Source organism: Dermacentor silvarum, chromosome 3, assembly GCF_013339745.2.
Source record: "Dermacentor silvarum isolate Dsil-2018 chromosome 3, BIME_Dsil_1.4, whole genome shotgun sequence".
NCBI lineage: Eukaryota > Metazoa > Arthropoda > Arachnida > Ixodida > Ixodidae > Dermacentor > Dermacentor silvarum.
In genome coordinates, this window is record NC_051156.1 from 192,024,428 (window position 1) to 192,038,914 (window position 14,487).

Below are 14,487 nucleotides of genomic sequence, written 5' to 3' on the forward strand. Positions count from 1 at the left end.
TTCGTCTTAACTGCTGGTGTGAAGTGGCGGCGGCCGCATAATCGCTAACATGCAATCCTTTTCACTTTCTTCCTTCATTTTTATTTTCTACATTTTTTTTCAGTGATAGCACCCATGTACGAAAACATGTACATTGTGTTGTGGTTCAACAATGCATCACACAGCCACCGTGGTGATTTAGTGGCTACGGCATTGCACTACGGAGCCTCAGGTCTGGGGTTCGATTCCCAACCACAGTTGCCACATTCCGATGGGGGCTGAATGGAAAAACACTCACATACTGCGCTTTGGGTGCACCTCAAAGAACCCCTTCATGGTCAAAATTTATCTGGAGCCCCCACTACGGCGTTCCTCATAACCCAATGTGCAGTTTCAGGACGTCAAACGCCACAATTAATTCATTCAGTGCATCGCACGCAAAATGCCACTAGCCGCGTTGCTACTGCTGTCCACGTAATCCGGTAACCTGTCATTCCATAAGGGTAATGCATAAACGGACAAGCTAAATCCTCTAATGTGCACCTAAGGTTATGTACACAAGCATTTTCACAATCCACTCCAATTGAAAGCGGCCACGCAACCGTGTGTGCATGGCTGCAGAGAACCACTGTAGTAAAACTGCTCACCATCTTTGTGCAATATCCGTAGAGCTTGCAGTTTTTCCTCTTCCTCTGCAAGGTTCTTCCTCAGTTCCTCAGGTGACAACTAGACAGTGATGAAAGTAAGTAAAGAAGGAATTGTCACATGATGTTTCCGCAGGCATGAACTAGTTTTCCGTTTGAGCGACTTGATAATATATGCATGACTACAACTTCGAGTACGCAATATGGCCGCCTCAATAAGAAAGGAAAGCTTGAGACAGTGCCCCAAAGTGCAAGAAAGGTTATGTTAGCTGCTTCATTGCTCTCACGTATTCTGTTGTGTTAAAGTGCACAAAACAATACACAAGTCAGAAAGGAATATGTCTGCCAAATCACTTCTGCGAAAGCGTGAACATGGAACCTAGAGGAAAGAAGAAGACGCATGACAGGCTTGAAATACCACATCTGTACTCGATTCCAATGCGTACTTTTTTTCTCGAAACATTTCCCAGAAAATGTGATTTTAAAAAATGCGCATGATTCGAGTGTGAAACCAAAACTGCAATACCGACGAGCTATCATTATTGACAAAAAATTTCTGTATTCCAATCCACACGTCACTTGGGTGATGCTATACTGAACACTGTCAATCCAAATTCCGCCATGTTGTCGACCTCGCCATTTCCAATCGGCTCAAAAGGCAGTTACGTCTTCTCTGATTAGCTCAGAAAGTCAACATGGCGAATTCGACAACATAGCAGAATCTGACAGGGTCAAGAATAGCACCCCAGCAGTGCAGCTGCATAGCCTTTGTGCCCACAGTGCAAGTTCGTTGGGCTGCCATGGTGTGCAAAATGTTTAAGAAATGTGGTATCCGAAATGCCATGTACGGGTCCTAAGTTGAGATGCTCCGAGGCTATTGATGTGATAAGGAGGTGTCCGAGAGCAACGACGAATGGTGCCCCATTTATAGTAGTTCAGATGCAATAACTTTTCTTTTTCCAAGTTTGTACAAATTGCCATTACAGTCGAATCTCGATATTTCAAACTCGAAGGGCCCGAAAATTTGTTCGGATTAAAAAGAAGGGCCTATTCTTGAAGTATTCGTGCACCATAGCATGATGCGTGAACGGTGCGAGTCGTGAAATATCGCAATGTGCAAGCACACGGAGAGCAAGGACCACGAAACTGCCTACGCCGGCCAATGCTCACTTCCCAATAACCACAGAAAACTAAACTTAGGGAGCGTGCTAAGCTGGCACCGGGCCGGCAGCACATGCGCGCAGAGACCGTCGAAGGTAAGGGAGGAGGTCGGGAGGGAAGCGGTTTGGCCTTGGCAACTCCACTGCTTCGGTGGCTCCTCTCACCCTCGCTCTCAACTCATTCTTAACTCCCTCAACTTCGACTGTCTCTGTGCATGCCCGCCGTCATGCCAGCGCCAGCTTAGCTCGCTCCCTGAAGTTTCATTTTCGGCCATTATCGAGAAGCGAGCGTTGGCCGGCGTAGGCAGTTTCGTTGGCTGGACTGGGCCTCCGCCGCTGCTCCCTCTGTGCCGCAGCCGCAGCATTCAAGGTCAATGTGTGACCAGAAAATAGAGGAAGCAGAAAGGAGAAAGGTTCACTGCCCTTTTCTGCGCGTGTCTGAGACGTAGGCACGTACACGCGTGTTCCGGCGCGATGCAGGAACGGCGACCTTGCCATTTGAGAGAGGGTGAACCTTTCTGCCATGTTTTTTTTTCTTTGCGCGCAGCGTTGAGGGGTTTCTCCTAAGCTTTTGCTCTATGGCGGGGTCGGAGCAATGCTGATCGGAGGCGCCACCGTGTGATTTGGTGCGCTGCTGAGAGCATTGTCCAAGTGCAGTATGTTCAAATTAGACGTCGCAAATGCTTGTGCGTTTGAATTACCGGGTGTTTTCGCCCACTGGAATTACATAACTGTGACGGGACCACAGCGTCAGTTCGAAATAAACCGGAAGTTCGAATTAAGCGTGTTCGAATTAACTAGATTCAACTGTGCTTTCTTTCTTACCCCCAAAAATGGTGAGTGGAACCTCACCGGTATTGCCCTTATCATAATTTAAAGCATGAAGATAGGAGTGAGTGTTACAGTCGTGGGTGTTGAGTTTTCCATTTCTAGCCATGAAAAATTGTGCATTAGATTCGGGGACATGTTAGAATAAAACAAATATGGTATGTCCTCTTGACAGCGTATGGTGCTGAAGTTTATGAATATACAATGCCATTGGCATCATCGCACCTTGGCAAGGAAAGGATTGCTGGCGAGGTAGGCCGAGACGAAGCCGACTGCATGCTTCCGGACCACGCTAGACTTGTCGCACAGCCTGTTGGTGATGAGTTCGAGCACTGTCTGTTGCCTGTCCAGTGGAATGCACTTCTTGTTGCACATGTCTTGCCAAAGTTGCAAGACCTTGCCGCGCACAAAGGCATTCTCATCCAAAATGTGCTCCTAGAGGAGAACGAGGTTACGACAGGTGTGAGAATGCAGGGTTCACAAGATGTTTGAGGAGCAAGGTAAAAAATACTTGAGCCGCAAAGCAAGAAGTTACATTATAGTTGAACCTCGACATAATGAACAGGAATGCGACTAATTATAGGAATCTGATATTTTTCTCAACATTATTAACGTTAACAATTGTATGCTTATAACGAACGTCATCTCACATTTTGTATGACCAGCATTGAGATGAAACACAAGGAAAAGAAGGACGCACATATGTGTCCTCCTCTTTCTTGTCTGTTGTCTAAGCACCAGTCCTATGAATATATGAACTATGCAACTCCAACTGGCCCAAGTTTCTACCTCGACGAAGACAAATATGCGATATATAAAAGGTATTTTCGATATCGAAACTTAGTGCATAGCAAAAAACAATAGAAGAGGAACGATCACGCAACACAAGGGCTGGAATTTGGAAGCGTTTGGGTTGTGTGCCCCTTCCTCGTTTACAGTATCATCTTGTGCTACGTTACAGTAGTTACGGTACAGTAATGCAATACGAGCTAGCCCACCTATCCATCCTATTTCAAGGTATTTTCGACTTCTTAAACAGATTTGATTGCACATGTTTCACCTTTTCATGGTCAATGCCGTAAATATAGAGTGCCGCAAACAAATCCCAAATGGTCGATGCCTTATATTTACGGTGCCGTCTTTATCTGTGAAAAACGTGCCAATTTTTCAACTCCTCGTTGCCCAGCAAGTGCTGCCACCCTATGTGGATACAAATAATTTCTTATTTGTTCTTTCGTCTCGTTTTTCATTCTATGGCTTCTTTAAGCTGGAGTTTCAGCAACCGCTCGCGCATCTGCACGTGCGAGGGCGTGCGGCGGTTAGTTTTGGTTTCGCCTCGCGGGTTCTTGCCGTTCGTTGCAGTCCTAAAAACTGATGTCTAGCAGGTTTCTAATCTCTCAAAATGTCGCCGCTAGATGCCTGCTCGTCTGCTGCTCACAGGGGCGCGATTACATCTCTTCACAGGCAAGCGCTAACAATGCCGCTATATAACAAACGATGCTGCTATGCCTGCATTTCTTTTCTTGAGGTTTGGACAAACTGATTGCACCTCGCTGGCGACAAAATGAAGGATTACTGCAAGTTTCTGGCTCGTTCGATTTTTTTTTGATGGGCGCACAACCATAGAGTTTTCTTGCGTTTGCTCACATACACGGTTCGATTATGCTATGGGTGTGCGCACTGGTTGCTCTGCTGAAAGTGAGTTGAGCAGGGATTCCTCTGTGGGTGGACAACAACCTAAGTGCATAATCAGAATATATCTATTTCAGTGTATTTACTTTTTATTATTATAAGTATTTATGGAAGCCCATCTGTATTCATGAATAAACATTACATGTTTACCTAGAAGAAAATATTTTTTTGTCTTTTTATGGTCACTCTAAAAAATTGCGGTAAATATTTTCAAAATAGGTCTGCCTGAAATCTTAAAATCTGCAATAAACAAACTCGACCCTGGGGAGTTGCATTTGGGGAAAAGAATCGACCCTCAAATGGTTAATGCCGTAGATTTTCGGGGTTGCTGTCACACATCTAAATTTTTTATGTCACTTGACACAGTGAAGATCATGTAGCCTTTTCTTTGAAACAAGTAAAGTCATAAATATAATTTTGAAAAGTATATGGTGCATATAGAAATTAAAAATGTGTGCAATTATTGTGGAAGAAGATAAGCCTTGGCACTAATTGATGTCACTTCTATCTGCCTTGTTTACAAAGATTCATTCAAACAGTTTCTGCTCTTAGATGTACACTCTGACAACAGTTGACACCCTCTGGGGTGTGCCCAACTAATAAACAAAGTTGTACTTGCAGCAATAAACTTCATTATGTTGCAAATTTTGTTCATTTGAGGTTTCGTTAATTCAATGAAACTAAATAAGATCGGGAAATAAAAATAGTTTGTTACATTGCAAATTTCATTAAATCAAGGTTCGTTATATCGAGGTTTGACTGTACATCAGTGATAACCTAGAAAAACTTCAGCAGTTGATTGCAAGACCTGCAAGTTATATGTAGTTGCACGCAACTTGTGTTGGCATGGTAGAAGCAGAACACAGAAATTTAGCCGCCGCTACAACCTTAGCTAGGACTCCGGCCACTCTTCTGGCATTTTTATCGGTCCATATTTAACTGTACTCCCTGCCTCGATGCTCTCAAAGTGAATGCTAGTGATATGCAGAAAAACAAACCTCCAGGTGGTCAAGGAGTGTGTCTCTCAGCTCCTTTTCCTTGTTGTCCAATCCCTCTTTGCTTAGGACATCGAGCACAATCTTGAAGAAAACTGTCAAGACTCCAATCCGCATGGTGTAGCTCTGGAAAATGAATATGAGGGTATGAATCTGGGCTAGTCAACATCCTGAGTAAAAAAGAAAGAAAACAAAAAAACAAAACAAAAACGGTGCGAACTACAGGACCACAGAAAGCGCCCGTTTGTCCATCTTTGTGTGGTCCTCGAGCTAGCAACATTTGTTCAGAAGGAAATGCTACAATTGACTTCCATCATTTTACTTATAATTTTCGTTCATCAGAATGTACTCAGCGATTTCCTACAATACAGTCAAAGACCAATTCGGACACCTGATACGTCTGAAATTTCGGACGCAAGAACCCTTCGCCGTCCTATTTTCCGGACTTTTTGGAGTGTCTGCAGGTTTGAAAGGGTGTTAATTGAAACCACCACCACCACCCTTTTCATTATCTCGCAGCCTCAAACTGGCGCTCTCGCACGCCGATCCGCTGGCAGCCATAACCACCACTGCGCCAAAGCCAGGCCTAGCTGCTTTGACGTTCGTTGCCAACCTTTCTGCTGTTCGGTGCCATATTTTGCATTGAAAGAATTCACCGCTGTCAACAGTGATGCCGACTCTGCCTCTGTAATCCCTGCGGACAGCTTCGAAGCACGGAATGCTTGACGTGTTACATAATGCCGGTTCCCAAAAGTGAGCTTCTCCGCAATACAGAGTTGTTACGCGGTGAAGCATACATAATGTGTTGCGGTGAATACCAGGATTGAAAAGGGGACAACTGTCACAGGACACAATATGTATTCCTCAGTTATACACGCGTGCACCCGTCGTCTCCTGTTACAATACGAACACCGATATGCCTAATAAGTGTACTGGCAATTGGATGTGCAATTGGATGTGCCTGTGGCGATTGGAGCCCTTGGGGGCAGTAAAAGGCATGCATTCGTTTTTTTGGACTGCCCGATTCTTCGAACATTTTTGCGGCCCCTAGGGAGTCCGAAAACTCGAACGTTGACACTCCCAAGAGGGAAATCTTATCTCAGTGTCTATCAAACCTTCTTGGAGGATTAAATACAAAGTGACAATATCACCGTACTTATTTGAATATAGGGAGAAGTTTTTTTCAACTGTGTACTGCCGCGCAGAACACAGTTGATGCCAGAGCATAACGCTGCCTGCTATCCCTCCCCCCTCGCTGGTGCCTCGAGCGCAACGGAAGAAGGCGCGCTCCCCCCCTTGCTTTTCTTTCTTGTGAGTGCGAGAATTGGACACGGTCGTCGGCTCCCCTCGCACACTTTCACTCGCACATAAAGCATACGACGCGCCGCGACGACGTTATCGCCCTTGGACTTCATACGGAACATCTATGCGCCAAAACTAATTTTAGGGCCACAACACGTCATGGACACCATCTTTAGATAGCAAATGCGGATCTCAAGGGCCATAATTTTGATGGCGGAAACCGAAAATATACGTCATAGGTGTCGCCCCCGGCACTTTGGGCGGCCAATGCCATCGTCAAGCCACCAAGCCAAGCGACACGCAAAGTCAAAATGGCCGCTCGGGCTGGCGAAGGGTGGCAGTTTGCAACGTATGATGCGGGAACGGTCCCACAGTTGCGACGCAACAGCGGGGTTACCAATGCATGGGGTTCTATGGGAGCTGTGCCAGGACCGGCTGAAAACGACGTAACAGCCGAGAAAACGCAGCACCCTGGAACGTAACCGCGGGGTTCTACTGTATCATGAAAAGTGCCGGCAGTGGGGAACGAATACTCCGTCTGCCTCTCACTTCAATGCATCTCCGAAACTCGAGATTATACAACCTCCAGTACTAAACATGCTGGAAGACAGTGCACATGATTCCACGGTACTTCGGCACACTCACTCTTTGCACACACAGCAGATTACCTCTAAAAGAGGACGCGCGGGCTGAATATGCGCTCAGCCGTGCTGACAACCATGCGCTGCCACGGCCAAGCTAGAAAAGGAGACGCGCGCCACAGCAGGTACAATTATCAAGAACTGAAAAAGAAATTATAATACTAAATAACTCCAATTTGGTTCGGAAGCTTGCATTATTGGTGAAGTTAATCAATAAAACGAACAAAAAACAGATAGAAACCTTGACATTCAGCAGGTCAACAAGCAAGCCAGCTGACTTCGTGACCAATTCAGGCATTCTGTCTGTGAGCTCCACAAGAAACGTGGCAAGGTTCCGAATGCCGCCGACGTCTTGTGCATTCTCCAGGGAATCCAGGCGGCACAGTTCTCTGCATACAAAAAAATAGACAAGTGAACAGAAATGCTGACAGAAAGAGCCCATGCCATGCACCAAGCTTCTTGTATTTAGCTCAGTGAAATCCCATCTCATACCTGTGGCAAGGTAAACAGCATTCCGTGTCTGGGACATTATGACCCTGCACACAATCTGCCTCAAAGCCAGTGCTGCATACACATATTAAAGGACCACTCACTATGCCCCACAGCAAATTTTGGTTGTAGATAGGAAGTTGCAGGGCACCATCTAGGGGAATGTTTTACCACTAGAATTTGTCATCCTGATTCATTAGACTAGATAGACCGAATTGAAATGTCGCATTGCCATGCTGCCAGGAGGTGAACTTCACTGCCAACATAGGCACACCCTCTCTTTGCCTCGACTAGCGTCCGCATTTGACATTTGCTTTCCGCCTTCTCCCATACCGGAGCCAAAGGACTACATCCAAAGGACCCAACCACTCAATTGCGGGACTAAATCCACAACTTATCTAGCCCTCAGAGGCCCGCATGCGCAACTATTCACTTGGTAGCGAGTCAAATTTGCTAAATTCCTCAGTGGCCATGGAGGAGCAATTCTTTGCATTTCAGCTAGCTGGCAATCTTGTGTACAAGAAGCTACAAGGGCCCTGTTTGTGTGTGCTACTGTGTTGCTGCATTATTTCTTACCAAAAGCTAACCAACCCTACAACGCACATCAGAATTTCCCACACAAGATTCACCAGGAAACAAAAGTGAGGCAGAACTTTCTCTTACCTGATACAGTCACCAACAACGCTTTTCACGCCAAACTTCTCCGAAAAGACCAATAGGGCTTCGGCAAGAAAGGATGCTACATGCTCGTGAGCTTGCAGCACTTGCATTATTTTCATGACGCATCCTGCAAGCACAAGACACTTAGCTTGAGCACAACGTTATCAGCGCATACTGTAGCATACTTGAGCAACTACTGTAGCAATTGTTTTAATAGTTGAGCCACGAGCAGTTCTTCTATATCTGTGAGGTTTTATGAATAATGTAAAAAGAAGCACAGCACAGCAAAATGAAATGATGGCCAATAGCTTAGCCAAGAGCGGGAACAAACTTGGAGTTTCCGGACGTGCTTCAAGCTTGATAACTTTAGGTGCCAGTTTTGTATACTAAAGGCTTTGTGAATGTCCTGCACAACACTTCTTTGCATCGCTCACGTAACAGCGAGCTTCCTTATTTGACAGTCATTCATAAAGTCTCAGTGACATGTTCCCTCAACGTACAATTTTGTGCTTTTTTTATCACTTTTTTTATAATTATTAAAGGTATGTCTTTGTTTCTTGCGCAATACAAGCTTGCAGCATCACATAATTGTCACACCACAAATGCAGTGGCCCCTTCCAGAAAGACAAGCCTGCCTACCAGATTTCACGTGACCACATGCGGTAGTTCCCAGAATTATAACAATGACTGTTCGTTCATCCTGAATGCTTGATAACAACGTATGAACAGGGACCAATTGTTGGACGTCTCATCCAATCCAATAACCACCAACTGTGACCACTGCGAGTTGCACCGTTTCTTCAATAAGCACAAGTTCACTCAATAGAGAGCACAGCATTTTTTCGTTCATCATCACGCCTCTGCCTGCCTGCACCTGCCAGGTCCCTGTGACAATATGTCAGAAGACAGTAGCAGTACACACAGTTGTTGCACCCTCGCAATGCCCTTACAATTAGGTGCCATCATCATCGTCATCAACGCCCAACATGCAGCACATGCCCCACAAAATCAAACATGAAACTGTACTAGTACATAAGCTCACCAATAGCATAGCTGTGCCTTTTGATGTTCAAGCCAATCACCGTGGTGAATGCATCCTTGATGGTGCTCGACTTTATGTTGCCAGCATCTTCTATCAACTTGAAGAAGCAATCAGCTACAAGACTGTAAAAAAAATGTTGAGACGACATCAAAACAAGTGACAGAATTACTTCAGTAAAGCTACCACCAACATTCTAGCAACAACCCCATTCTTGTATTGCAGTTACGCTACAACCCAGGCCATTTTGGAGCAGTAAAGTGTACTTTCGGAGCTGATTTTATGAATGAAATCGCAAACTATATTATGTGGAGCTTTTACAGTGTTCAAGCCGCATGAAAACTGTAAGTGGTCACTGGTTCATAGCCTCAATACAAACATGAAAAATTACACCCCCTTCATCACAGTTCTCACTCTGGAGTGGAACGAACGAAGCATTGGTGTCCGAAGATGGGCTCAAAGAATATTTCAGTGTCTTAGAAAAGCACGGGAGCACTTGGACTAGCTGCGCACAGACTTCGCAGGCATTTTGAGCACCTTCAACATGATCTCTCTGCTCTGAATGTATGCTTTAAATTAAATTATGGGGCTTTACGTGCCAAAACCACGATCTGATTATGAGGCACGCCGTAGTGGAGGACTCCGTCAAATTTCGAACACCTGGGGTTCTTCAATGTACACCCAAATCTAAGTACATGGGTGTTACTGTTTTTGCATTTCGCCCCCATCGAGATGCGGCCGCCATGGCCGGGTTTCGATCCCAAGACCTTTTGTTTAGCAGCCCAACACCATAGCCACAAAGCAACCACGGAGGGTTATATGTATGCTTTAAAATAGAGCATTCTGGGGGGGGGGGAATAAAGGTGCATTTATAATATAGTACAGCCTAATGCACTCTCCTCCTTTACCTAGGTATGGAATAGGTAATATTTTATTTTCGCATTGTCACAACACAGTTATCTCCAGATTATACAAGTGCTCTAAAGTATCAGTAATTTGGATAAAACTATTGCTATCTACGCAAATAGTTGCTTGCATAGGTGGTTTATGTGCTTTTGGCAGACACAGTTTTTGCGAACAAGTACAGCCGGCAAATAATTTTTTTTTTATTTCACGATATGTTTATATTGAAAACTTGAGTGATCAATTCGAGTTCCGAGACATTTCATAATCAAATTTGACAGTCAGTAGGATAATTTATCATTCACAGGTGGGAGTCTATACACAGACTCGCCTCCCTCCCCAATTGACAGAGCAGGGGATTGTCAGTCGACAGAGGGCAGTAGCGCAGCTGTTTATAGGCTACGTCAGGCCTCTTGGCTCGTGTGCTACATAATAACCTACATCACATGATGGGTTCGTCTATGTTTCAATACTTTAACCTCGGATTGTGAAATTAGTGTACTGCGTGTCAAACTTAAAACCAGAGCAGCACTACACGATAATGAAACTACAGAAACGCGAAGACGCTGTGTGGAGAAAAAGAAACCTTTCGACCGACCGCATCATTGTCAAGGGTAACGTCAATGAGTTCTTTTTTCTAAAAATTAAACAGAACTGAACAACTAACATTTTCTTTCATCTTATAATGCAATTACAGTGATTTTATTCTTACAAATGGTTGAGTACTAGTGACAACCATAATGAGGAGTGCCTTTGTCATCGGGCTAATGCTCGAATTTCCCAGGGAAGTCTCTAATCTTGTCCTGTATTTACCTCAAGTTCCCAATTATTAACACTCTGTTCGCAATAATATTGACATCTTAAACATTCTTGTGCACTAATCTATCACTTCAGCTTGACTTGATGTTTGCTTTAGTGTCCCTTTATGTACTTGAGCATTTTTTGCATTCCACCATCAGAATGCAGTCGCTGCGGCTTGAAATCGAAACTATAACCTTGCACTCAGCAGCAGAATGTCGTAGCCACTGAGCCACTAGTGGCGGATGAGAAACACCGACATCCGACTCACTTGATGTACTCATCTTCAACAGGCTGCGGTGACCACAGGCACTGTAGGGAAAGCTCGTGTATATTCTTGAGGCACTGGACAGCCTTGAGCTTCTGTGACCCCCACTCAAGGAACTTCATGTTATTCGCAGCAATTTTCTTGCGACCCTGCAACGGGAAAACAGAAGAACAAATCCCGTGAACAAATTTGACAGAACTTAAAAAAAACAAAAAAAAAAAAAAACACCCTTCTTGTCTGCTGGTCACTGGCATAGAAGGCATGCTGTGTTGAGCAAAAGTTTGTACTAGTGCTAGCTATCATTTATAGGCCCCAATATCAGTCAGAATTTATTCGACCCAGAGTCAGATTATAGAAAAAGTTTATGATCTCACGATAACTAGCATACCAACATATTTTTCATCAGTTGCTTTTGTCGTTCTGTTCTAAGCTTTGTATTGGTGTGTGCTAGTTTTTCTCGGTATATGGCATGTCGCGCTTCGGATTCCACACGAGGTCACAAGTGTGCACTTACCATTCTTCACTTCTGCTTGTCACAGCAAACATTCTGCTGTGTATAGAATTCAAAATCGGTATAATACCTATTTCGCTGATCTTGATATTTTTCATCAGTCAAAGCGCTTTCGTTGTTTTGTTCACAGCTTTGTGTTGTCGCTAGTTTTTTTTGGTATACGTGATCTCTTTTACCGTGTGATTTAGTACACTTTCAACTTGCCTGATGATATGTCTAATGTTTCAGCAGTGCTTTTTTTTTATACTAACATTTACTGGTCTTGGTGCACTGCATTTACATGTACTTTACATGAGTCATGTTTGTATCTTTGGCTGTACAGCCTTCTTTTTTTTTTTTTTTAATTGTACCTGCGCACTAATCTTCTGTTCATTTTCGATTTACCTGACTTTTGTTGATAGATAAGTGCTTGTTTTAGCAACTTTCCTTGTCCTTTGTTTTTTTGTCAATATCATGCTAAAATGACTTTTCTGCACATGCATCACCACAAAAGTTTATGGACCACAGAACCTGACAAAAAGCAGAATATATCCACTGGCTGAAAACGCAGCCTGGTAATTGCATTTACAGCCTCTGTTAGTATATGTGAAGAACACTGATGTATGGTTTTATTGGCTACTGTTGCAGGCTGCTCAGAAATTCAAATTTTCTGAGATCGGCCGGTTGATAAACTTTTGTGGCTGATTGCACTGTGCAGCTTACGCTATACTTCAGGTAGACAGGAATTTCTGCACAAGTCCTTATTCACAGCAATTAAGGTGAAATAATGCATAATGACATATACCCGAAGGCTAGAGCTCTGCCTAGGCACTCTCCTCAATATTACTGCCCGATAAAAAAATTACAGAATTTATTGCAAGTGCTCTACGAACTCTCTTATTCACCATGTCATCATGAATTTATGCCGTTTCAACATTGTCACCTTTCTCTGCACGATAAAGACATGCAAACATACCCAAATGAACTGTTTATTAGTCTAATGCAAACAACGAATGAATAACACTAAGAAGTTTGTGCAACACATTTTCCATCCCTTAACAAATCTGACTGCTCCAATTCAGCAATCATACAAGCATCCACATGCAGGAACATTATAAAAACAAGAGAAACGCTTTAAAAAACCGACAATAACTCTCATATTTCAATGATACAAGCTGAAGACCCTTCACAACACTCCCAAGTCTGCCATCATGGTTAAAGAACGGAGGTTCAAATTTAATGCAACATTGCCAATCCTAAGATGAGGCAAACGCACGTGTGCTGATCGCAGGCATCTGCCATGCACTGGCTTGCCGTCACTGCAACTAATTAACTTCAACTTATAGGGTGCCGGCAGTATCTTGCACCTTGTGCAAACAGCCTTGATGAAAGAGGTTTTGTTGTGCAGGGAAGCTACCTTGGAGGTTTGTAAAAGGCTGAAACTTGAAGCATATTCAAACCCACAGTAAGTTGTGCTCGCCATGAGTAACAAATGCTTGTAACATTAAAATGTCTACTTCACAGCAAAAAATCAATTAACGACATGCCAATTTAAGGCGCGGTACACTGCAAGATTTTCTGTGCCCTGTAAACAGCTGCAGATGTACTGTTGCTGGAAGATCAATCAGCAAAGCCAAAGTTGTCTGGAACAACAAAATGTGGGCAACTTGTAAATACCTTTGACGCACTCAGGGCCACATCTGACGACGGCTTGCTGGATTCAGCTTCAATGAGATCGATGAGGTGACAAAGCACGTAGCAGGACATCTTGAGATGATTCTGCGCGTGCTTTTTGGTGTCAAAATCTAAGGCTGCGTCAGAATCTTGCAGCAATATTGTCAAGTCTGACTCCACTTTTGAAACACCTGCGAAAACATGTGAACTCGCAGTACAGACACGATATTTCCAGTGAGCAAAGCGCCAAGCTAGCGACGCGAATACTTACCCAAGAGTGCCAGGTCAAATACATCTTGTATCACCTTCTCGTCCACGGAGTGAAAGTTTCTGCAAATTGACGCGACCAATGCGGCGTCACGTGAGCAAGTTTCCAAAGCGCTTAAAACAAGAGAAATGTAATGTCTGACTTACGTGATAACGCTGTAAAGCAGATCGAAGGAATCAACAACACATTTGGTATCGAGGAGTCTTTTCTTGGAGAGAAATCCTACGCACAAAGACAACAGTACAGGGAAGATGACTCAAGGAGCAGTGTGCGGATCACACCGTGATGAAGGGACAAATTAAAACGGCTCACTACACACCTCGAACCTGCGCTCCGATCTCACGAGCCGGCACCACGTCCTTGACATAATACTGCCCGACCCTCTCGGATCTCAAGAGTTGGTCCTTCGTCAAAGGCAAGACGAACTCGAAGTTCGCCATGCTTTCGTGTCCTGTAGAACCAATCACAATTACAGCGGTCATTTTAAATTTGCGCCATTGCGGGAAAGCGACATAACCGATGTCGCGCACAACTGTCTCAGCTGATTGCTTATGTCGTTAACAGCTCGCGAAAGACGACAGCTTTAAACATGAACTTGTTAGTGCTCAGTTTGGGCATTCAAAGGCACAAAAAACTCACTATTTTAAGCGCGTCCTA

The 14,487-nt window shown here is 44.1% G+C and overlaps 1 protein-coding gene across 3 annotated transcripts in view; it reads right to left on the reverse strand.

Annotated features, from left to right (window-relative positions):
• LOC119446351 (condensin complex subunit 1) overlaps nt 1-14,487 on the reverse strand; it is a 53,977-nt gene that overhangs the window by 39,416 nt on the left and 74 nt on the right. For 2 of the 3 annotated variants that reach the window (XR_007466137.1, XM_049664090.1), the window contains exons 1-11: nt 14,150-14,475; nt 13,977-14,052; nt 13,834-13,892; nt 13,566-13,753; nt 11,402-11,547; nt 9,433-9,554; nt 8,394-8,517; nt 7,483-7,630; nt 5,302-5,424; nt 2,837-3,046; nt 627-705 (exon numbers count right to left, since the gene is read on the reverse strand). Coding sequence is in view for 2 of the 3 variants with exons in the window: in XM_049664090.1 (XP_049520047.1) it covers nt 627-705; nt 2,837-3,046; nt 5,302-5,424; nt 7,483-7,630; nt 8,394-8,517; nt 9,433-9,554; nt 11,402-11,547; nt 13,566-13,753; nt 13,834-13,892; nt 13,977-14,052; nt 14,150-14,312 (1,438 nt within the window). In the remaining variant the exon portion in view is untranslated. Of the gene's footprint in view, nt 1-626; nt 706-2,836; nt 3,047-5,301; nt 5,425-7,482; nt 7,631-8,393; nt 8,518-9,432; nt 9,555-11,401; nt 11,548-13,565; nt 13,754-13,833; nt 13,893-13,976; nt 14,053-14,149; nt 14,476-14,487 lie in introns of those variants that run through there. The other variant, XM_037710764.2, reaches the window with a different exon arrangement.